At 40.0% G+C, this 23,298-nt stretch overlaps 1 protein-coding gene across 5 annotated transcripts; it reads right to left on the reverse strand.

Moving 5' to 3' along the window:
• CFAP221 (cilia and flagella associated protein 221) lies at positions 1-22,876 on the reverse strand. 5 transcript variants are annotated; one of them, XM_064661492.1, is made up of 25 exons: positions 22,669-22,875; positions 20,898-21,082; positions 20,370-20,470; positions 19,302-19,388; positions 19,101-19,196; positions 18,115-18,215; positions 15,630-15,733; positions 14,332-14,491; positions 13,703-13,826; positions 13,505-13,616; positions 13,175-13,283; positions 12,335-12,422; positions 11,107-11,196; positions 10,146-10,241; positions 8,852-8,942; positions 7,186-7,313; positions 6,680-6,760; positions 5,559-5,666; positions 5,132-5,416; positions 3,530-3,688; positions 3,012-3,106; positions 2,374-2,463; positions 2,052-2,171; positions 1,053-1,082; positions 1-452 (listed from the first exon to the last, which is right to left on the reverse strand). In XM_064661492.1, the coding sequence occupies exons 2-25, from the start codon at positions 21,034-21,036 to the stop codon at positions 329-331; spliced, it is 2,718 nt and encodes a 905-aa protein (XP_064517562.1). In that variant the 5' UTR covers positions 21,037-21,082; positions 22,669-22,875; the 3' UTR covers positions 1-328. The 5 variants fall into 5 exon arrangements, with proteins under 5 accessions (XP_064517562.1, XP_064517561.1, XP_064517563.1 ...); XM_064661491.1 differs by having other exon boundaries at positions 22,575-22,875; XM_064661493.1 differs by having other exon boundaries at positions 13,709-13,826; positions 22,575-22,874.
• Positions 22,877-23,298: the final 422 nt, after the last annotated feature.

Below are 23,298 nucleotides of genomic sequence, written 5' to 3' on the forward strand. Positions count from 1 at the left end.
TTTGGTCATGAGGTCTTTTCACATTTTATTTGAAAGTAGTGGGCTGTAAATTAATTACCAAAATTACATGGTAGTACTGAGGTTTTCTAGTCCTTCATACCAGAACAAAATGAACAGGTACAAGGCTGAGGTTTCTCACTGGAGTAATTATTGTGTTTGGTGTAATGGGCACAGTGAGAGACCTTGACAGAGGTGGCATTACTGGCAGTTCTCTTGGCACAAGAAGTTGCTGACCTCAATGAACGAAAGTAAATGTAGCTGGGATTTAGAAGGACTTGTACATTAACAGGATAAGCAGTGCCAAGCCATGGGCTTTGGAAAATTACTCTTATCCCAGAACAAGGGTTTTATTAAGAGCTTTCAGCTTCATTGTCTCCACATGTTTTTGAATCCTTTCTCCAAGCTCATTGTTTTGGGGTTGAAAATGTCCATCCGGATAGTTGTGCAGGTCTCTGCAAGAAATTTAAAACATCATTTGTATTTATAATAACCAGGGAAACTAATTAGGAATGCTGAAAAATCCAAAGAAAGAGACACACAATTTCTTTTTTTTAAATAATGAATGCAGAGGCAATTCCATTACTTATGCAGAACTGGAAAAGCAGTGAAACTGTGGAAAGAACACTCACTCCTGGTTTGGCCAGTTAGGAAAGTTAACCATCTGAGAGGTAAATACAAACTGAGTTTTACATTTTATCCATGAAGGAACACATGCTGTAATTGCCAGAACAAGAGCAGCCACATGAAAAACTGATTTGCCTTAAGGATAAAATGCTGAAATCGTGATAGAGGAGCAGTACATCCTCTGTCATCTAGTAAATACCACCCCACCAATAATAACAAAGAACCTGCCAATGACAACATAAAGGATTGAGACTTCATTGTTTGCTAAGAAATTTTTGTTTCCCTCTACAGAGCCAAAATAATAGGGAAGATTTCAACAAGTAAATATTAATACCCAGAGTCATTTAATATAGAAAAGTATTTTCATTTTTGATGAAAACATCTAAAACTTTACAGAGAAAGAATCTTATGGTTATAAAACTACTTACCCAAGAGAAGCATCATCCAGCACTGTATTACTGTGGAAGAAAAAGGTCACTCTTTAGTTCCACAAGCTGTCCCAAATCCCCATGTTCTGACAAGCAGAGTGTCACAAAATGTAAAGAACAGCACTGAGTATGACACACCTACATTTTTACAGCGAATTATCTTCAATCAATGCTGTAGCAATCACAATACAGCAATCAGTGTTTTGTCAGAGACCTCACAACACACAGCACTGGTTTTAAGTTTAATGGCTGCCAGTTACACGGGATTTCAATGTCAATCAAATTATTTCACTATAAAATTAAAGGAGATATTCTTGATGGCTCTGAAAGTTTCTGAAGGTTATTATGCTCATCCTGACATCTAAGCCACATCATGACCATTTTAAAGAGGGGACAAGGGGACAACTGTTGGACAGAAAGATTAATTCACTTGCTCCAAGTCCCACAAGGTATTTGTGAAAACACAGGGTTAGAGCTCAGCACTTTCTCCTGTGTTGCTCTGTAATCACTTATCATACCCATACTACCTGCTGCAATGTGTGTTGGGGCAGTGTGAAGCTCTAACAGCACAGCAAATGTGACCTACTCCTAGGAAAAAAATGAGTAAAAAGCACCACGCCAGGGGCAAACTCTAAGGGTTCTTTCCTCTGCCAGCATTAATAAATATCTAACCAAAAGGGTCACTGAAAAGAAAAAGTCACTGGTCCAAGAATGCTGAATATCTCTGAGAAGGCAAGAAAACTGCCTCAAGTGTTAAATCATGTTGATATTACCAAATAAGAGACATGCAAGCCCACGTGTCACATTCACAGCTGCTTTCTGAAGTAAAATCCAGAGACTGCATTTGCAGTGCAAATTTTTTCAAAAGTACCAGATCTACATCCCACTTGTGATGGAGCCCCTAGAGCATCTCAGTATGACTTTCTATGCAATTCTGAAGGGGATGCTTGACTTCAGATTCCTTCCTATTCCTCTCTCCTAATTTAAAATTATACCTACCTTTCTTCTTTTGCTGATTCCTCTTCGTCTTCTTCTGTGAGTGCCTGACCAATCTGTGGAAATTCAGCCCTCACCATCTCTGGAGTAAGAATCATTTCAAACTCAGCCTCATCTGTCTCACTAAAAATTAGTAAAGATGACAAACAATTGACCTTTATCCTTTTAAAAGTATTTTTTAGCCAACAAAACAAAGGTATGTTTTATGCAAGAGGGACTTTGTGCTTTTGCCTTTGAGGATCCCTCGAGACACGTTTACACCCATCCACACAAGTGGTTAGCACAGAGTCAATCACAACATGTACAGAATAGAGGAGAAACTTACTGATCAATCACGTTCTCCTTGTCTCTCTCAGGTAAGTCAGACAGCACTGGTGGTACATCTCTTGGAAGCATATCTAAACTGTAAGGATCCCTGTGATGGAAATGGTATTAGTTTAAGCTGCTAATGCTAATGGTATTAGTGCAGTTACTCTACACTAAACTTTTTATATTTTGAAGCTTCACAGTTACAATAAAGATGAGGTACTTTTAAGTATTCCTGGAAAATTTGAGTACCCCAGAAACTGCTGTGATACAAGGGAATGTGAGCCTGAGAGATATTGGTTACCACTGGGTACAAGTGTCCATACAATAAAGGTTTTACTGTTCATACTCCTGCAGGACAGACAGAGTTTGTACCTCCTAGGGTCTGCTAGGACTGAGACAACAAGCTTCCAGGAGAGATGTCACTGAAAGCACAGACTGGAACTCTCCTTCCCAGGCCAGACATTTCCCCTAATGATATTTTTCTTAACCCACCCTCCAAGGAGTTCAGTAGGAGTTTTTCCTGTTGGTTTTGGATTTCTGAGCAGCAATTTATTACACCCATAGGCCCATTTTCATCGGTGGGACTAGTAACTGGTCATAGGCAACAGAAACTAGTGCAGGGTAGAGGCACTGTATATTCAAATTCTTTCTTACCTAGGTGCTGTATTTGTCAATGTGGGAATGTTAGAAAAAGTGGAATACACCAATGGTGAGAATTTCCTCCATTCCATTACTCCAGAAATCACTTCCTGAAATGACAAGTGCTACAGTAATCAGACCTTTAGTACATAATGCAGTGGGGAGAGAGGTTTGCAGGGCAGAGCGTCTCACTTCTTGGCTGAGAATTGAATCTGGAGAGCTAAATATTTCTAAGATCCTCCCATCATTGTTAGTACATTGTGAAAGTACAATAGACAGTAAAAAAGACAGAAGGAGCAAAGAAACACTTTGGGATAAATAAGAGACATGGATAAAGCCTAACAAGAGTTATTAGAACTAGTTATTCTGACCCATGTCATATTCATGACCATATTTAAGTGCATGCATAATTTATATTTGAAAATGTCTTCTATTTAGGATGACTTCATCTTCCTTTTTGATTCCTTAGAGCAAGTTCTCGGCAAGAACATACCCAAGCCAGATACTCATACAATAAACCCAAAAGGCCATACCTTGTGATGCAGAAATTTCTTTTGTGTGATTGGAATACTGGATCCTTTGGGGCATTCCTTGGTAAAGGTGTATTTTGGATGAGGACAAAGATGATATTCAATATTTGATTCACAATAGGGCAATGGAAGTAAAAATGGAACTAATCCTGGAGCAGGGTTCTAAAAACAAGAGATTATTTGAATAAATTGTTCTGAGTACCATAAAGAATGAAATTCATGAAAATTCATTTCTTAAAATTAGTGTCCCCAGATTCACAGCCTTCTCTCATTGTGACTGTTTGTTTGGTGTGATCCTTCATTTCCTATCCCTTCCCCTCATCCTATAATCTGTCTGGTTCATTAATTCTCTGTGCTGTCTAAAATACAGCAATTTAGCTGTTGTCTCGAAGTTTGGGAGAAAAAGCTATTGCCTAATTATTCTAAAATCCATTGCTGCTTCTCTGAACAGTTCAGAATCCAAAAAGGGAAAGTGGACTCACTGTGGTGGAAGCTAGTGAGCATTTTGCCATCAATTTCCCTGCACTAGCATCTGTTTCTGGATAAAGCCTAATGCTGGGTAGTGTGGAATCAGGCTGTGCCTGGCTCTTATGACATGACAGAGGGATGAAAGAGATGCAGAGAAGATCTCATCAGAAAGTTCACTGGAGTCCTGGCTGCAGGCAGTGAGGGCAAGTCTATACATACATGTTATGCCAAGATCACCAGACCAGCACAGTGGGCTCTGGGCCAGCTAAGAAATGCTCAGAGACAGAGCTGCCCAAGCCAGGCACAGTGCCACGCTGGCTGGGAGATCTGCCTGCACCCACACACTGCACTGCACTGAGCTCTACAGCTGCCTCTGCCTGCTCAGAGACACCTCAGGCACCTGCAGGCTGAGCTGCACTGTGTGGGAAACACCTTCTGCAGCTGGAGCCAAGTAGCAGAATCTACACAACAAGTAAGTAACAGAAAGTCCTCCCACGCACAGCATGTGATGGGGATTTTTTGAATCTCTGTGCCTAATAATTTGGAAATGTGCTTTGGGATGCTCTGAGAATTATTAGAAACTATAAGGCAGCAGGATGCATTGTGAGCAGAGTTTGACTTCACTATTCTGTTTACCCAAGGATCAGGCAGAACTGCAGTCCCCCAGCTGAACAGCAGGAAAAGACTGTCCTACCTATCTGGGCAAGAGCAGGAGGTTATAGGACTGAGATGCCAAGATCATGCCTTTTCCTCTGGCATCCAAATGGGGAAACAAGTGGAGAAGAAGGAAGGGGCTCCATGATGTTCCAGGGAGTTCTGTGATCACTCACTATTTGTGGAGTGTCAGACTGGAAGGGTCTCCAGTTCTCTGCTTTCACTGGCAATTTTGCCTTATCATCCCTTCCCTAAACTGATCAAAACCCATCCTAAAGTGAAAAGTTCCCTCTCTCAGTGAGATGAGCTCTATGACTCCTATCTACCAGAGCTTACATCACGAAGGATTACTCTCACTCTGTATAGTTTTATATACCAATCTGAGTAAGAAAATTGCCTATCAATTCCACATGAGGCTGTTGATGAAACAAATACACTTTCCTTCCTTTCCTAGGTTCTTTGTGGAAGTCAACATCTACTTACAAAAATGCGAAGTGGGCTGCTCTCTGCAGGGTAGACTAAAGCTCGGGGAGGAACCAGTTTTAAGAGGCTGATATCTCTTTCTGCTACTTTTTCTGGGGATGGTTTGTAAAAATCCTCTCCTGGGGATGGTTTGTGAAAATCCTCTCCTGGGGATGGTTTGTAAAAATCCTCTTCTGAGTATGGTTTGTAAAAATCCTCTCCTGGGGATGGTTTGTAAAAGTCTGTCCTCTGGAAGACCAGGTCAAGCTGCCCCTCAGCAGAAGGAGCTACTTGAATCAATTCATCCTTGAAAAACACAGACATCAAAGGTTTTCAGAATGTAGTAATCTTTTCAGTATAAAATGCTGAGACAAAATTAATCAAATTATTGTAGGACTGTAGGGTTGGAGTGACTTCAGCAAAGTGTGATTTTGAGGTGATTTGTTACCTGGGCTCCTTGCCTCAGTGGCCGGGAAAGTTCTCGAGGTTTGTAACTTGTGGCTGCATAGTGTGTACAGAAAGGTTGATACTTCATAATGTTGGAATGCTGAGGAGCCTAAGTGCAAAGAAAAAAGATGTGCTGCAGGAGATGACAATAATCACTGTCGGTTAACTCACAGATGGAGCGGAACATTCCGGCTTTATCACGGACACATCACATCTCTGTGGTAAAGGATACTTGGATCGCCATTCTGGAACATGGTATATGATCAAAACTTTGAGAAGGCATAATTCATCAGGACAAGCTGAATAAGGGCATAAGAGAATATTTTCATTCTTGCTTTTCTGTGAAGGATAATGGATTTAAGAGTTTCTTGATCAAATATTCTGCACTTAATGGGACGCGAAAGGCTGTGTGAGTAATGGGTGTAACACTGACAGATGAAGCAATGTGCAGTAAAGGGAAAAGATGCTACAAGAAAGTTTCCAGACTTGTCACATCACCTGAACAAAAAGAAAGTGTACTTTGACCCAAAATCTGCATGGATTTGAACCTAAGGAATTATATTTATTTGATGGGATGCAGAATTTGATCTTTTGCTATTCAAAAATTGGAGAGAAATGGGTTTAGAATTCAGGAGAAAAAAGTTTCTATACTCATAAAATTGAAAAAAAATTAAATATTTCAAGAAGGAGATGTTCGTATTTCCTATGAAGGAACTAAGCATGCAGAACTGGATGCCAGATAAACAGAAGACTTCCATTACTTTCTAAAAGGAAGGACATTTTTATTATGTCACTTTTATAAAACTCCAGAACAAAAGAAAAAACTGTGTGGTGTGCAGGGCTCACAGCATCCTCATTCACAAAAGGACTTTGATGTTTGAGATATAATAGTTTCAGCTGAGGTGACTCATCTTTCTGTCTGGAGAGAGGGGACTATTCTGACTATAAGCTTGTTACTTGTGGAAACAGGTGAGATGTTTTTAATACAAGCATGCTAATCACACAGATGCACAAAGCATTTTTACTGGGCTGCACAGAGGCCACTGAATCAGGAAGAAAACATTTAACTGGACTGGTGGAAGAGAGAACCATGATACAGTTGAGGGAGCTGTGCTAACTCACCTTCAAGTCATAATAAGGAAGAATATGTCTGACTGTCACATCCACAGATCCAACAGGAACTAGGCCAAGAGCATCAGGTGCCTGAAAGAAATCAGTATTTAAAAACCAGGAATATGGTGGGCATTTTGTTTTGCACTGGCAGCAATCCATCAGCACAGCTAACTGAAAACATATGGAAATAATTATGCAAACATTTATTTTATACAGTTTGATATTTCTGCTGTTCTTTCTTAGACTTTGGGATTTCAGTTATTTTTTTCTTTCTTTTCTTCTGCAAAATCATGGATGTTAACTAACTCTGAACATTAATGTATTGCTCAGAATTATAGAATGCAAAGATTTTTTTTTTTTTACTGTTTTCAGCAGTACCCTTAATAAATACCAAGTCCTGAATTAATCTGTGAGAACCAGTCATGTTGTGAAATTTAATAAAGGCAGTACCAGGCCAATATCTTCAACAAAATCCTATCTTGAGTGTTGACCAACATTTTACTTGCTATACCCACCAAATCATCATTTTGTTCATGGGAACTGCAAAAGGGGAATTCAAAAGGCAATATAAGATCTTCAGATATGCTGGAAGAAAGGCCCTTACATTCTTCACTCTTCTTTGATTTGCTGAAACTCCTGTTTTCTGTCATTAATGGAAAACAAATATTAAAGTTTCATAATTTATCTTAATACACAGTTTCAAAAATAGAATCAAGCCACAAAATGTATTTAACATCTTCCTAAAACAGGATGTGTCTAGTAATTTTAATATTAAAAAGTAAAGTAATACTTCCTAAAGGCTTTAAATGTCACATCTACAAGATATGAAGCATGATACCTTGACTAGCAGACAGATCTAATTTACCCTTTCCTGAGAGGACATTACAGCCCACTCGTTCCAGGTTGGTTCTCTATGTCCTTCTGCTCAGCAAGGAAGAGATAAGTCAGAGGTCTCTCTTACACTAAGTGCCATTACATCTTCTATTTGCAGCATCCCTGCAACTCCTGCATACTGGGAATGAAATGTGCCTATTTGCAAAAGCAGGAAAAGGCCCGATATGGAAAGATGTGTCTCAGCAGTTGTCACATTGTGTGTGGGAGTGGGACATAAGAGACAAAAATTCTTTTCTGTCCCCCATATACCCAACTATGACTCCCATCCAAGGCCAGTTTCCTTCTATGACTGTTAAGCAACAAGTGAGTTTTCCAGGCCAGCATTTGCAATTCAGTATAAAGAAAAGTGATTGATTAAAAGCACTTACATGAGAAAGAGATGAGGAAAAAACCTGAAACCAGTACTGGCCATGTATCTCATGGTTCCTACTGCCTCATTTGCCTGAGTTCAGACATCCTACCTTCATCACATTCTGGAGTCTTTCCCCCTTCTATCCCACATGCAGTAAGTTCCTCTTATCCTGTGTCTCTGACTCTTGGGCTCTGCTTCGTCTGTTCATCTGCCTGTTTCTCATATAGTCCTGTCTGCCCTTCCATTCTTCCTCAGGCTATACGTAGAAGGGTTTGGGATAGAAAGGACCTCTCAAGATCACCTAGTCCAACCCTCCTGCCAGGGGCCAGCACATCTATCACTAGATCAGGTTGTCTGAAGCCCCATCCACCCTGACCTTGAACACTTCCATTGATTCACAGCTTCTGCCCTGTTATTAAGTAGATAAGGTGCCTAAGAAGAGTTAATCACATTTTTTAAATCTAGGAAATAATATGTATGAAAAATAGATGTATTTTGACTACAGCTGTTTCTACCTTTTAGCAGGGCTGTTGCGACAGGACAAGGGATAATGGTTTGGAGCTAAAAGAAGGTAGTTTCAGACTAGATATAAGGAAGACATTTTTCTGCAACAAGGGTGATAATACACTGGCACAGGTTGCCCAAAGAGGTGGTGGAAACATTAAAGGTCAGGTTGGACGGGGCTCTGAGCAACCTGATCTGGTTGAAGATGTCCTTGCTCATTGCAGGTGGATTGAACTAGATGACCTTTAAAGGTCCCTTCCAATCCAAATCACTTTATGATTCTACCTTGTCACACTTCTCTTTTTCTCTGGAAGACTCCTTTGTAAGGACTCTGTCTGTATGTTTATATGTAATGAACCTGGCACACTGCAGCACAACCTGAATTATCACAGCCCACAGTCAAAATATCAAACTGTTCTTCTAATCCTTACCAGACACAGACCCTTCCTCCTGACCTCTGGCCTCGCTGGTCAGTCCACGGAACAGAAGCAATAAACGATTCAGCCGAGCCTGAATCAAAATCTGAGAGAATGATTTTCAAATTTAATATTAAGTTGAAGACTGAGATTTACAGCCATAGAAATATATTGTGTGTGTTAAAACTGTATTTATTCTACAGAGCTCGCTCAGACATCTCTACTTTAGAATATAGTTTTCTGTTCAGGAGGGAGAAAATGGGAAAGAGAGATGTAGAATGGATCTCAACTCTACAATGACATCACACAACAAATACAGTTAAAACCTTAATTTAGCCTTACAGGTTAATCAGACTGTTTTTTTTGGCTAGGTCCTAATCCTTCAGCTTGTTTATTGGCATACACAGATTTAACAATGAGTGAACAGTTAGTTGATCAAGGCCACATTTGTATTTGTGGCTCTGAGAACAAGGAGAGTAAGTAGCAACCTGCACTGTGTAATTTGCCCATATATCACAGGATAACAATGAAGAGCTCTAGGTTTTAATACCAGAAGGGGCCATTTACAGCAAATTATCTTACAGGAAAGAGCATTTCATTTCAAGACCTCAATATTCTGAATAGATTGGAGAATATCCAAACTGGACACTAGGAGAGCAGGACATTTCCATCTTGCTTGCTACATTGAGATTTACTGGAGAAACAGCAGTGGAGATGCAAGTTAATATTTAAAGACAATGAAATAAGTGATTTAACTGATTAGTCTTTAGCTTCCAGGTCTATACCTCACTTATTTGAATTTATGCCCATTGTTCCCCATTTTCCCATCATGCACCAGTGCCAGGATGCTCCATCATCAGTAACTTCCTCAGAGGTGTTGGAAGGTGCTGCTCTCTGCCTCTACTTTCCCTTTCCAGATTGTCTCCTTACCAAGTGAGTGTTCCAGACCCCTCAGTGGGTCTACACTGAACTCACTCCAGCTTATTGATGTCTTTCTTGTACCAGGTGCCCAAAACTGGGTACGGTGTTCTATATGCATTTTGAAATTTTCTCTTTTTTGTGCAGAAGTATTTTTTACTTAAAAAAAAAAAATTCATCTGCATTTATTTAGTCTCAATTGCAATATGAAGCACCAGCTGAATACAAAACTTACTCCATATCTTTATTTCCTGTTGAGGTAGGGCCATATTTATCAAACTATCAAATCCCTAGCTAGCTGTGAACACTCCTTATGTGTCTGTTTGCATGTTCTTTTGTGCTATTTCCAAGGCATCATGCCACCACACTGCATTCTGTTCGTTCACTTTACCTTGTATGCTGCCTGTTGGAATTTCCTTAACATCCTCTTTCTGTTGTCCCAGGGGTCATTACGGAGCAAGTCAAATGTGGGTTGGACACTTGGATGCTGCATGGCATTTTTTTTTTTAAAGGAAACAGAAAAGAAAAAGGACAACTCCTTTTACAACTCGATAAGGGAGAAATTTCCTTCAGCTCAAGCCATTCCTTGGCCTGCATCCATATGTTATTCCTAAATACTGAACTTAAGTCAAGTGAAAGCGTTTGCAGTACTGGCATTTAACCAGAAGCCTTCACTAAGGGGCTTAGTGGGAAGTAATCACCAAATACTTGCAGATGTGGTATAGGGAATGCAGAGGTAACGTTGCATGGTCTGCATCCACACAAATGGCAGACACATACTATGATTTAAGTGCACTACATGGGCAGTTGGACAGCAGAAAATGGACAGGGTCTCTACCAAATATAGACTTCATCTTGCACAGATGTGAAGCTGGAGTAGCTGTAAGGACTCACACCAGGGGCCCAGCAAAACCAGTATCCCTTCTCCAATAATGGCTGATAGCACATACTAAAGAAGGGTGAAAGATGCCACAGAGAAGGAGCAAAAAAATCTAAGTACCAGAAAGGTTCCTGTCAATCTGACCTGCAGGTAAAGGTTGCAAATCTTATGATTTAAGCTTAATCTTACAATCAGGCCTGAGAAAGCTTCTCCAGAGAGAAACAAGCAATATAAATCTCAGGTTAGGCCTGCAGATTTCCTCCTGACTCTCATATTAGATCAGAACATCAGAACATGAGCTGTGCAAGTAGCATGATGCTTGCCCTACCTAAAAGTAAAATGGGAAATAAGGCACTGACACAGAAATAGGAACATTAGGAGGAAAAGTATTCAATGTCAAACATCTATGGCTGTTTGGTAGCTTAGTAGGTGATAATAACATATAGCAGGCTATAATAATGTATGTACAAACCTGGCCAACATGCTGGGTAACACGTTTGAAGGAAACTTCTACTTCATTCCTTTGAAATTCCTGTTCTATGATAGGGTCTCCTCTTTGGATCTAATTTGTCACCAGGAAGAACAATCACATTAGCACAAAGCATCCAGCGAATTCTTTCCTCCCTTACAACTAGTGAAACTCACTTACAATGAAACGTTCTGGAGGTGCATTTACAAAACATAGACTTAATTCCCTCTTAGAGAGTGATTATTGCAACCCTCGAGCAAGTCACAAAAGTAAAATAATGTCTTTTCGAGTCTGAGTTTCAATCAGATCTCTGTCCTAGCGAAACATGGTTTGCATTGCATAGCCAGAATCAGCAGGTAAGGAAATAAATGCTTCTAAACAAAGTTAATATACATCAATTCAGTGATATAACAATCTCACAATTTAGATTTTTTTTTTTACTCACTTCCTCCCTTTTACTATTAAATAAAATGTTTGAATTAATTAATTGTGCCTAATTCATTGTATAAATCAAGCCTTTATCCTGTCTGTAAGTAATTTTACTCCTGCAAGCAGTTCCTTGGAAGTCAGTGGGATGTCAGAAGCTACTTGAATATCCAGGAGGCAGGATAAGAGGGACAAGCCCCACCTGTCTCTGAGGGCTGTGCCACATGGAAAAATATTTCCTGCCACCAAGTATTGCTTATTGTTGTTGTCACCTCTGTGGAAGATGACCTGCAGTCTGGAGTGACTGGAAGAAACCAAAGAGAGAGATGGTGAAGGTGCAGAACAACCGGATGAATTATCTCCCCATGGCTCTGTGTGAGAGTACTGACTGCATCTCTCTCTTTGACTGTGAGTCATTCAGGACATCAGCTCTTCAGAGAGCTACAAATAAACAGAAGTTTGGATGCAGCCACAGTGCTGTCAGGATTGTGCTGGAATGTGGCACTGTGATGTGACTGGGTGCAAATCTGCTAGGTTGGCCAAAGATCTAGTTACCTTTCCATGAATAGCTTACTCTTCTCTCTGTCTACCTCCAAGATAAAACCACGTCAGAAACAGGCATAATAAAGATATTCAGGCACAATAAAGATACAACTGCAGTAACAAGCACAGCTAGTACAGCTTTGCATTGATGTATGACGAAAAACTGAAGATGTAGAGAGCTTGCTACAATTCACTAGTGCACTGCATAATCTGAAAGTATAACTTTGGTTTTAAATTTACAAAAAAAAAATCAAAGACTAACCTTGTATTGCTCTTCTTCCCTTTGTCGTCTTTCAATAATCTCTTTTTTAAATTCCTCAGAGACTGGATCTTCTCCCTTATGAACCTGCCTGCATTAATAGTGGAGGCAGGAAATTTTTTTACTTAATGCATAGTTTGCTTTGTTTAAAGGCTAACAGACTCACTCTCCTCTTCCTAAGGTGCCTAGGTGTCCATGACATTCAGTGTAAGAGAAGATCTGTGGATTTCAAACAAAACCATGGTGTTTTGTTTGAACACATCCAACTATGTTTTGTTTGAACACATCCAACTATGTTTTGCTTTACACCATTTGATGTATATAGGATTACAGAATCTATAAGCCTGGAAAAGACCTCTAAGATCACTGAGTCAAGCCATTAAACTAACACTGCCAGGTCCTCCACTAAACCATGTCTACATCTATCAGCACCACATCTACATGTTTTTGAACACTTCTAAGTGTAATTCTGTTCACTCCACTATTCATTTTAGTCTTGATTTATTGACAACCATGACAAAATCTTCCTTTGCCCTTAAGGGCACAAGATGAGATACCTGAGGAAAAGGTTGGGTGAACAAGGCTTTCAGCAGGTTTCTTTCTGAATGGAACCATAACACAGTCGAAGACCTCATTGGATACTACTACTATGGATTACTACTGAGACTGCTCTTAGGCAGAAGAGAAAAAAATTAAATGAAACAACAGTAACTTAGCTGTAAAACAAGCCTTCTTGGGACAAAAAATGGCAGCATTATGCACTAGTGGATACTGCATACATCATTCAGAGAGGCCTTAGTTAAGTAAATCCCAGTCTTGTTAATGTGGTTAACTAACACTTACCACTTTAGATGATTTGCTTCCTCTTCCTCAACATTTTGTTTGACTTTTAATTGAAATACAGCTTCCTTCATCTGTCTGGTTTTTACCCCTTCTCTACCTTGGGATAGGACTGCAGGAATATCAAAAAGCCATATCACACCTCAAACTAGATTGGATTTTTAATTGTGAAATCTATCCATCATGGTAACTGAACCCACTAATACATAAAGCTAAGGTGAGATTTCTCACAGAAACTACAGTCACATCACGTCAGCAATTCTGAAGCAAAACTCCTCATCAGAAAACTACAAATAATGCTAAGACCAAGTTTATGCTGCTTAATTACTTTACCTTCTTTTAAGTCCTTAATCTTCAATTTGCCTGGTTCCTGCATCAAAACAGTAGCTACAGCATACGGATTTGACAAGTCTGTGGGGAATCTGAGGTTCTGGTATTCAATTTCCTATGAGATATAAATTAATAGGAAGAAATAGAAACATGAAAGGTTTCCAGCCCAGAAAAGTACTTGTAATTATTGTCTTTTCACACCTTTACCTTTTGAATAGGCTTTGATCGTGGTTGGCTGACTTGGTCTCTTCTCCACACCATGAATTTTCCTGCAGACCCAGCTTTTTTTGCTGGATGACTTTGTTGTTTGTCAAAATGTTCTTTTCTAGATGTCAAAAGAACAGATATTGCTCTCACAAGTACTCTGGAAACAGCATATAGGTCTAGTACATGCATTTACACCCCCTTTAGGTATAGAAAGAAACTGGAAATTTCTCTCCCAAATAATGACCGGAACCAAACTTTTTAATGTTCAGCGTTCACAAAAAAATTAAGTATAGCCCAAAAGGCCTCATTGCTCACAACTCCCTGCATTTGCAAGGCCTCAACAATAAAAATAATAAAGAGGAGGAACAACAGAAGCTGAGGATGCTCAATACTTCTTTAAGAACATGTAACTTCTTGTTATATTTGTTTTGGTAGTTCCACTTCTGAGTAAATGATGTAGCAGAGCAGGTATATGTATTAACAGTCAAATTACATTAGTGCAATTTAAGTCTCCAAAGATACAAATGCTTAAAACTATTACAGCAAAATGATATGACATCCTATTACATAGGTATTTTTTGGAACTGGGCAAAGGAACTCAAAGATCAGTCAGCCACACATACATCAGACCCAGATGTGGTGTTGACGTTCCTGTGAATACACACACATAGGGTTTCGAGCGAAACTCTGAAATCCGTAACTGCATTGCCATTTGTGCTGTTCCATACTCAAGTGGGGAATATTTCACAGTTACTTTCACTTTTTCATTGCCTGGAATGATTCCTGTGATGAGAGGAGAAAACCAGTAAGAGTCCATATAACATGAGCCCAGTTACATATGCTGAAATTGATTCTGGGCTACCTTTTTTTAAACAATTTAATCTGTGAGTGGTTGGTAGTAGGCATGGAAAATATTTCAGGCCTCAAAGTGTCTTTCAAGAACTATGTCCATTGCCAGATAATAGAAGATATTTTGCAATAGCAGAAAGATTTGACAGGCAGGCTGTAATGTTTCATACTGCTGTGAAAATGATTGCCTGTTTACACGTGGACATTCTTCACTTGTCTTCATCACTTTCTGCTTTCACGAGCAAAGCCTTATAAACATATTCCTCTGTGCTCTTCCAAGTGGGGGGACTCACCTGGATTTGATGCATCACCTATCTCTACTTGACCCTATTTCCTTACTACCTTTTGCATTATTTTCTCAAACACTTTAACCACTATTCATACCCCTAAACATTCAGTGCAATCCCAGGATACAGGGACTCCTCAACATTTCTGCAACAAGGAGCTTATTCTGCTCATCAGAAAGACTAATTTCTCATCTCTTTCAAGTGACCGTTGCCCGTCTTTCTGCAACCTGTAAACCCCAGTTAGTTCCATTGGGTTGGGTTTGGGTTTTTCCTGTATGTGTATACAATTTGCTAAAGAATTTCATCCTAGAAGGTGAACTCTGTTGGTAGTGTTAGGTTTACCTTAAAGGTCTTTTCCAACCTAAATGATTATCTGATTCTCTGATTACTGATCTTTGAGCTCAGTGGCTTGAGAAGGAGCTGAAACGTTTTTGTACTTTTCAGATGGCCTTCAGTACCTCCTAGTTTCAGGTTACCGAAATTTCTGACTTAAGTTTTACTGGGTTGATATTTTTTTCTGGGATACTCTTCTGGGAAGACAAAGGCCAGATGGACTGTTTGGAACATCCCATATTTTGTCAGAGGTCTGTAGCTGGGCATTACCAAAAGAAATCTACCAGCCACTGATGGCTCTTTGCCATGAAGCTGCATATGAGTGGCTGCATTTACCTGGAAAAACCCTGAGGCAAAGTTTTTTTCTGTACAGCACTGAATACACTGTCACAAGTAACTGCACTCCATAAATACAGATTTAGCATTTAGAATTTCAAAGAAATTCAGTCTACCAAATGTTGGCTGGACAGTGAAGGCTCTGTGAGGCTGAATAATATCAATGTGGAATTCAAAATCTATTGGACAGCTGCACTGCAACGGGATAACATACTCCTTACTGAAAAGAGAGAAAAGAAGAATGAGATTAATGAAACTACAATTACAAGCTGGGAAATAATATTATACACAACATGCACTAAATTATCTGTGTTCAGAGGAGTGGGTTACTTATTAATGGGAAAATTATAATTCCTAACTGTTCCAAAATAGCAAAATATTTCAGATCTTTCACTTCCTGAGGAAACGAAAGCTAAATCTTGATCTGAAAACTGAACATTTTACATCTTGACTTACTTTCTCCTACCCATACAGAATCTGATTACAGAAAATTTTAAAAACCTACTTTTTGGAATTTATTTCTGTGTATCCTGAAATTCTTACAAACTCTAATATCTAGCAAGTACAAACAATCCAGACTGGAGCAACAATGAGCACAGAACCACAAATCAGCCTTTTCCCATGGCCCTCCCTGTGAAAGATGATGAGAAAAGACTGTGCAGTCTTCAAAAGTGTTGAAAACTCCAACACATGACTGGGCTTTAACCACTGTAGAAATAATGATGCTGTGGCCTGATTTTCATAAAAGCCCTTTATGTCTCATGCAAGTTGTATGAAGAGTATTAGCACACATCTTTTCAAGCTGCTTTGTCTTTGTATGCATGTATTTTCACAGATCAAACTGAAACACAAAAGCATTGGTGTAACACCATCCCTCATCCTGCAAATCAAGATCAATTTACCCAGGCTTACTCCTGCTTTTTATTAACTGCCTGACTGAAACCCTATCCTGTTGATTAGCAAAGAATGCATGTTATACACAATGTTCTTTTGGAAAGCACATTTTGAAATGCCTAAGGAAATAAGCAATGATAGCAAAGCCCTTTTTTCTCTGCCTTAATATGACCTGTTCATGAAGAAGTTGTAACAGCAGACGGGGCAGGCAATTTGTTTCAGTGTATAGTGGAGCTTGAACAGTAACCAAAGTGCCTTAAAACCAAGACAATTATGCCACCTGTTGCCTCATGGACCTTCTGTACCTAAGGAGAATAATGGGTGATAGAATATAGATTTTATTCTACAGTTATGGAATTAATAGGCAGTTTTTCCATTGACCTCACTGGCTATGGATTGAGCCCAGAGATCCTTGGGTTCTGTATATTACCAAGTACCTCAGAGAGTTTTCATTTTTAGGGAAGTTTTTAATAGCTTAATGATGAAAAATACTGGTAGAAAATTCAGGTTTGAAACTATGAGTTTTCTTTTCAAGAACTCTTCCGAATTCCCTCAGGATTATCTCTGAGCATGCATCCCTGCTGTGTTAAAAAAAAAAAATTCCCATTATTTAAAATTATATTTTATACTCTTTCTAATATCTTCTCTATGTTCTGGGAATATGAAAATTCTGTATATTTCAGCACTAAAATGGAGCAAATAACCAGAATCACGTCATGCCTAAAGGCATCCAAAAAGTCGTGAGTTGTGTTCAGTCCTGTGAGAAAGCTGTAACAACAACTCCTGATGGATTCACTAGAGTTTAACAGATTAAAAGGGATTAAAAAAACCCCAAAAGACACAAATATTCATTTGCAATGCTGGACTCAGTGGGCAGAATTTTCCTTGTATGTGCCTTGCCAATTCATATTTCAGTAGAATTCATGAGATACTTTCAACTCACAGGCTACAAAACCCAGCTAAGACCTTCAGTTCCTATAATTCACTCAAATCTTTACACTAACAACCATGAATACAACTAATATAACCAATATCCTGCAGAACTAAACCCTAATTAACAGGATCTGCCTTCTCCTTTTCCCCTTCCCAGTTCCTATCAACAGCTACTACCGATTACTTAGTGAGAACTGTCAGTGTAACATCCATGCAACAGGCAAAGTGAGATGAAGGCTATGCCATTCAGAGCTTCACATCAGATCACTTTAAATATTTTTAAACATAAGAAGCAAATCTAATGACTGATCAGTGTCTGGACTAAGGTAAGCTATTTGCTAGCACTTAACACCTACCACACATTCATTTCCAGAACTTACACCAACCAAACCTTCATTTCCAGAACCCTTTATCTTGAAAGGAAGATCCATTCACTTACGACCTAATAATGCTAAAAAGACACAGCACTTGGGAGTGTAAAGATTACAAACAGCAGCCATACTGCTTCACCATGTGATGAATGAGGTGAGTCAGCACTGCTTTAGACTAAATGAAAATCCGGTTCCATCTTTACATGTTAACTTCGCACAGCATTTACTTTACTGAGAATGTGCACCTGAAACAGTTCATGTACAGGATTATTTTGAAGTCCAGATGGCAGATTACTTCCTTAAAGCTTCTAAGACATTAAGTTGTACAAATAGAGGAAAATGAGATTTTTCTGGGTTTGGGCATGCCTCATGAAATGTGGACAAATGTCTGTCCTTAACTCACCTCTGACCAATTGATACATCAGACAGATTTATGAATGTTGGAAATTCTACAACATTCATAGCAGGATAAGCATGCATGGGAACAACCAAGTTATCATCTCCCTGCAAGCAAACAAACAAACAAATGGATGCAAATATTTATGTCTTAAAATGAATAAATCACAGAACCATAGAATGTTAAGGGTTGAAAGGACCTTAAAGATCATCTAGTCCCAACCTCCTGCCATGGGCAGGGACACCTCCCACTAGACCAAGTTGCTCAAGGCCTTATCCAACCTGGCCTTGAACACTGCCAGGGTTGGGGCATCCACAACCTCTCTGGGCAATCCATGCCAGGGCCTCACCATCCTCGAAGTAATGAACTTCTCCCTAACATCTAACCTGAATTTGCCCTCTTTCAGTTTGTACCCATTACTCCTTGTCCTATCACTACAGTTCCTGATGAACAGTCCCTCTCCAGCTTCCCTGTAGGTCCCCTTCAGATACTGAAGATTGCTATGAGAGCTCCACACAACTTTATTTTCTCCTGGATGAACAGTCCTAAGTTTCTCAGCTTGTTATGGAAATAAAAACTTTCTCTAGCTTTTTACAGAAATAAAAGTTTCTCTAGTAGTTGGTCAGTAAGTGGGCATAAAAGATCTTCAAGATTATCACTGTGTTTCTCCTCAGTATACATCTGTTTCCATACTTTATGCAACTCTCCCGAGCTCCTCTGAGCCTGCTCAGCTAAGACATTACATCAGTGTGGCACAAAAACTGGTCTACTGGCAAAGAACAGCAGAATAAGTAATATAATCTTAGCCACAGCTCTGGGATGTTTACAGAGGAAAATTTTAGATGCTTAAAACTAAATACTCCAATCAAGACTTACTGGGAGTAAATCCATGTGACTCTAGAATATTAACTATACCTTTGTCATTGTCATTGTGTCCGAATAGTTGTTTCATTCCATCACAACTTTAACTATATTTTGTGATAAATCCTCACCTTGCAGTGAATCCGGATGCAGTCATAGTAATACCGCCACTCATCAGGACAAAAATCAACCGTCACCACATAAGACAAACCAGGGACAAGCCGGTGCTAGAAATGGACCAAAACAAGATAAAAGGCATGTAAAAGCTGCTTATATGACACAAAACCTGTGCTGCATGCAAAAGGGCAGTGTGAAAGCTTTCTGACACTTACTGCTTTGCTGTATTTGATCTGAAAATACATTGTCTGGGGTGGTATTATGTGAAGGTTTATTGCATTGGCAGAAATATTTGTCAGCTTCTGTAGAACAAAAGAAAAACAAAACCACAAAGCACTTTAAATATAAGAGGTCAATTGAGAACTGTACTTTTTGTAAAACTCTCCATAGCAAGGAAGTAATAATTTTTACTTTAGTAGAAATAATTCTGAATATGCTCTGAATTTAAAAGAAAATTATGCAAACCTTACATCCTGCATTTTTATTCTTTGGAAACAAGTCACAATTCTTAACCAAGGAACAACAGTCTTGCTAAAAGAAATGCTACTGTTGAATTGAATTCTGATCATGTTTTGCTTATGAAAAACATGAAGCAATCTACTGACCATTTTTAGAGAGGTCTGAAACAACAGGAATCATGTAATACTCCATATTTTTGTTTGGGATTACAAAGCAACAAACCTTTGGATAGTGACAGTTTAGCCTGTAAAACCTCCTGCATCTTGTTTATTTTCATTATATCTGGAGAACCCGGTCCCCCATAACTACCCAACCTCTGCCTCAACACATTTACCATATAAATAAAGAAGGCAGAAAAGGGAAAACAGAGAGAAGAAATACCCAAACCATTCCCAAGGGAAGGTAATCAAACCTATGCACTGAGTTTCCTTCCTCAGAATAAATTGTTCTTGGCAGAAGGCCAAAGGTACTTTCAAAACTTTCCCAACAGTGAACGTGCTTGCAGATGCAGTGACAGGCCAAGGGCATTTTGAAAACAAGCTTCTTACGGAGTTAAAACATGAATCTCTTCATTCATGATGTGCAAGTCACATATCACTTACACTGCTTGCAGACACGGGAAACAGAAATTAAAACAGAGTGTAAAGGAGGGTGCTGCACACGGCGTGGCTGGTACTCGTCTGTTTTGTTACCACAGGGCCACACATTCTAAATGCTGCTTTTTAGAGCACTCCACAGAGCAAAGGCCTCATGACCACAAGCAGTCAGCTCAGATTCTGCTGTCCTTTTATGAGACCCAAGAGGATCCCTGCTCTGACACTTACCAGTGTCTGTTGGTGATGTTTTCCAACTTCATACCCTCCATAGTGTAGCACAGCAGGCTCAGCCCGTACAACCTTGCTCCTCTGAAATGCTGAATAAATCTCTGTAGATCATAAAACAGGGAGAAAAGGAGACCAGGTGAAATACACATGATGATTGCTACTTATATGGATTAAGTCTATTTATGCTATACCCAATATATTACAGAGAAAAAAATGAGACAGATTATTTCTCCTGTTAAGTAGGCATGAATTTTTAAAAACCCCAGCAGAGCCATGATCTTGACACCAGTTTACCTCTTGGCATCATGGCTTCAACAAGCCATCCCAAAACTTCAGGGTCAGCCAGAATCAGTACAGCCACTATTTCTTCCCTGACTACCTCTCCTATAGTGTGGGTTCACTAGAAGCTGCAACTTAAGCAACAGGATGGGAGTTTTGCCTGTGAGTTGCAAAAAAAAAAATAACAGCCAAGTGCCTCTTCTTAGGATTGCTCCAAGGTTGGGGAACAGTCAGAGAGCAGAAACTTACTTGATTCCAGCAGGTGATTGGGGACAGCACGTCTGTTTTTAGGTTCCTCCACGAGGCTGCCCAAAAGGACACTTGGTATTTTCCTGAAGGTCTTCCTAGCAACAGTGATGTCTGTGGAGGCTGACTGAACTTCATCCATGTCAGGGCAGAAACAGGGTCTCAATGGCACTAAAAATCCTCAGTGTCTGGGGTCAAATGAAGAAAACATAATGATCACAGTGTCTTCCCTTGCACTGGTAACATCTGCTGCCTGAAACTGCCTAAAAACATTTAGGAGAGGGAGTTACTTTTTTTCCCTGCTGAAGAGGATTACTCTGTGTGTGCCAAGTATGAGGACAGAGAGATTCCATGAAGCCACGCTCTCACTGCAAGGCCTAGCACTTCGAGCATGTTCATCTGTTCTAAGGCTTACTGGGGACATTTTCCTTTCAGGTCTATGTAAAACATCTCTCTCTCCCTCCATGTCCCCCAACACAGACAAGGAGACGAGGTACTTCTGATAATTCCACTATCTGAACCGATTTCTCCCAAGATGTTCTTCTAATCTCTCCTGGGTGTTTGGGTTGTTAACTTGCAGATTAAATTTAAATTTTTAAATATTAATATGAGGGATAAGAAAACTGGCATTTGAATCTTCTGTTTGGATAGCATCATCTGGGTTATTTGTTTAGTGAAGATAATTGTAAACTCAGAAAGCCATGGGCCTTACAGATCCTGTGTTAAGTATGCAGTTATCAGAACATAAACTTCTCTAACAGCAAGTGCAAACATGATATAATAAAGACACCAGACACAATCCATCCACCAGAATTTATCTTTGTAAATATAGCACACAGCCCTTGGCTTTGTATGAACTGGAGAACTGTGTGGAGAAAAAGAGAAGATACTTTTGGAATAAGTACTGAATTCAAAAGCCATGCTGGGTTTTTCAGCCCTCAAGCAGGCAGCACTCAACAGTTCCAAAGCTAAATCATTAGTCCACTTCCCCCATTACATTTTATGGTCTCATCTCTGGTATTTGTCTGGTTTTCTAGTCTGCTTTAGATCTTCCAGGCACAAGTTGAGAGTCGCTTCAAGCTCATAAAGTGCTGGTTTGATTTATGGGTTTTGCAGTATTAAATAATAAATAAGCCAGAAGCTTAAAATAACGTGCTACTGGCACCCTGGCCTCGATAATATTTTCCACTCAATAGCTTCAAGCACTTATTTTCCACTTGCAAGAGAAAATGTGTAAGAGGAGCTGCATTGTTGTGCACAACAGTAAATTTCTTCTGAGGTAGTGAGACCAACCAAACTTGGACAAAAGCATGCTGAAAAAAATTCTTTCCATTTGTGTTGTTCAACTTTAATACATACACCTGCCACCCTCCTTCTCTTGGTCAGTATTCCCCATCGGGAATGCAGGGTTTGGAAAGGTGCTGGCAGACTTATATTCTCAAAGGATTCTTGGCGTAATTTACAGAGATGCTGCCATCATGGCTCACCAACTTCAACAACGCGCTAAATGTTCTTCAAAGGGTTAAGAGAGGACAAAGCCTTAAGGTCCTGGAATGTCTAACAGACCGATGTTCTTCAATTTTCCAGGATTGCCGCGTCTACCCTTAACGAGACTTTTGTGTGTTTGTATGAAACCACCAACAGAAATGTGAAACCATGGGGATCCATGGCTAAACTCACCCCAAACACCCTCAGACCGGGATATCGCCCTCCTCCTGACAGTTCTTGGGCTTTCTAATCCCTTTCGTGTCTCGGAGCTGCTCGCACACCTCACCTCACCGAGGGACGCGGTGTCACTCCATTACAGCTGCGTGAGGCTCGCAGAAGCATCGCTGTACACACAGCAGGTCCTGTACACACAGCCCGTCCTCTACACACAGCCCTTCAGCCCCCGGCCCGAGGGAGCCCCGGCTCAGCCCGCTCGTCCCCCACAGCCCCCCGGCAGTCCCGGCTCAGCCCGGCCCGGCTCTGCCCTCACCGCGGCCCCGCGGCGGTCGCTCGGCAACGGGGCGGCCGCGCTGGGCCGCGGCACTGCCGGCTGCTGTCCCCTCAGCTGCAGTTCAGCTGCCTGTGATGGCGAAAGGACAAAAACTGAGGAAAAACAACTTTTTTTCTTTTTTTTTTTTTTTTTCTTTTAAACCCTCTTTCTCTCCCCCCCCCCCCCCTCCCTTTTGTGTTCTCACTTTCGGTATTAAAGGGCCATGCCTTGAAAAATAGGTCCTGACAAACCTTTTTTAATGTGGTGTTTTTCATACCACATATGAATTACTTTACTTTTGCCTGCGTGGGCACAGGGAAAGAAAAGTTTTCTTCATTATTTTTTTTTTTTTTTTTGCCTTCAGACAGGTGATCGATGAGACTGAGAAATGCTGAATTAATGCTGAATGTTGTTATTTGGTGTTTT

Source organism: Pseudopipra pipra, chromosome 7, assembly GCF_036250125.1.
Source record: "Pseudopipra pipra isolate bDixPip1 chromosome 7, bDixPip1.hap1, whole genome shotgun sequence".
In the NCBI taxonomy this organism is placed as follows: Eukaryota; Metazoa; Chordata; class Aves; order Passeriformes; family Pipridae; genus Pseudopipra; species Pseudopipra pipra.

Excerpts from the sequence above, each read along its gene's own strand:
- CFAP221 (XM_064661492.1), bottom strand. The coding sequence starts at position 21,036 with ATGGATGAAGTTCAGTCAGCCTCCACAGACATCACTGTTGCTAGGAAG. Across the intron at positions 3,107-3,529 it reads AGAAATTTCTGCATCACAAG|GAAGTGATTTCTGGAGTAAT; the intron begins GTATGGCCTTTT and ends TTGTCATTTCAG. Across the intron at positions 1,083-2,051 it reads GAATCAGCAAAAGAAGAAAG|TAATACAGTGCTGGATGATG; the intron begins GTAGGTATAATT and ends TTTCTTCCACAG.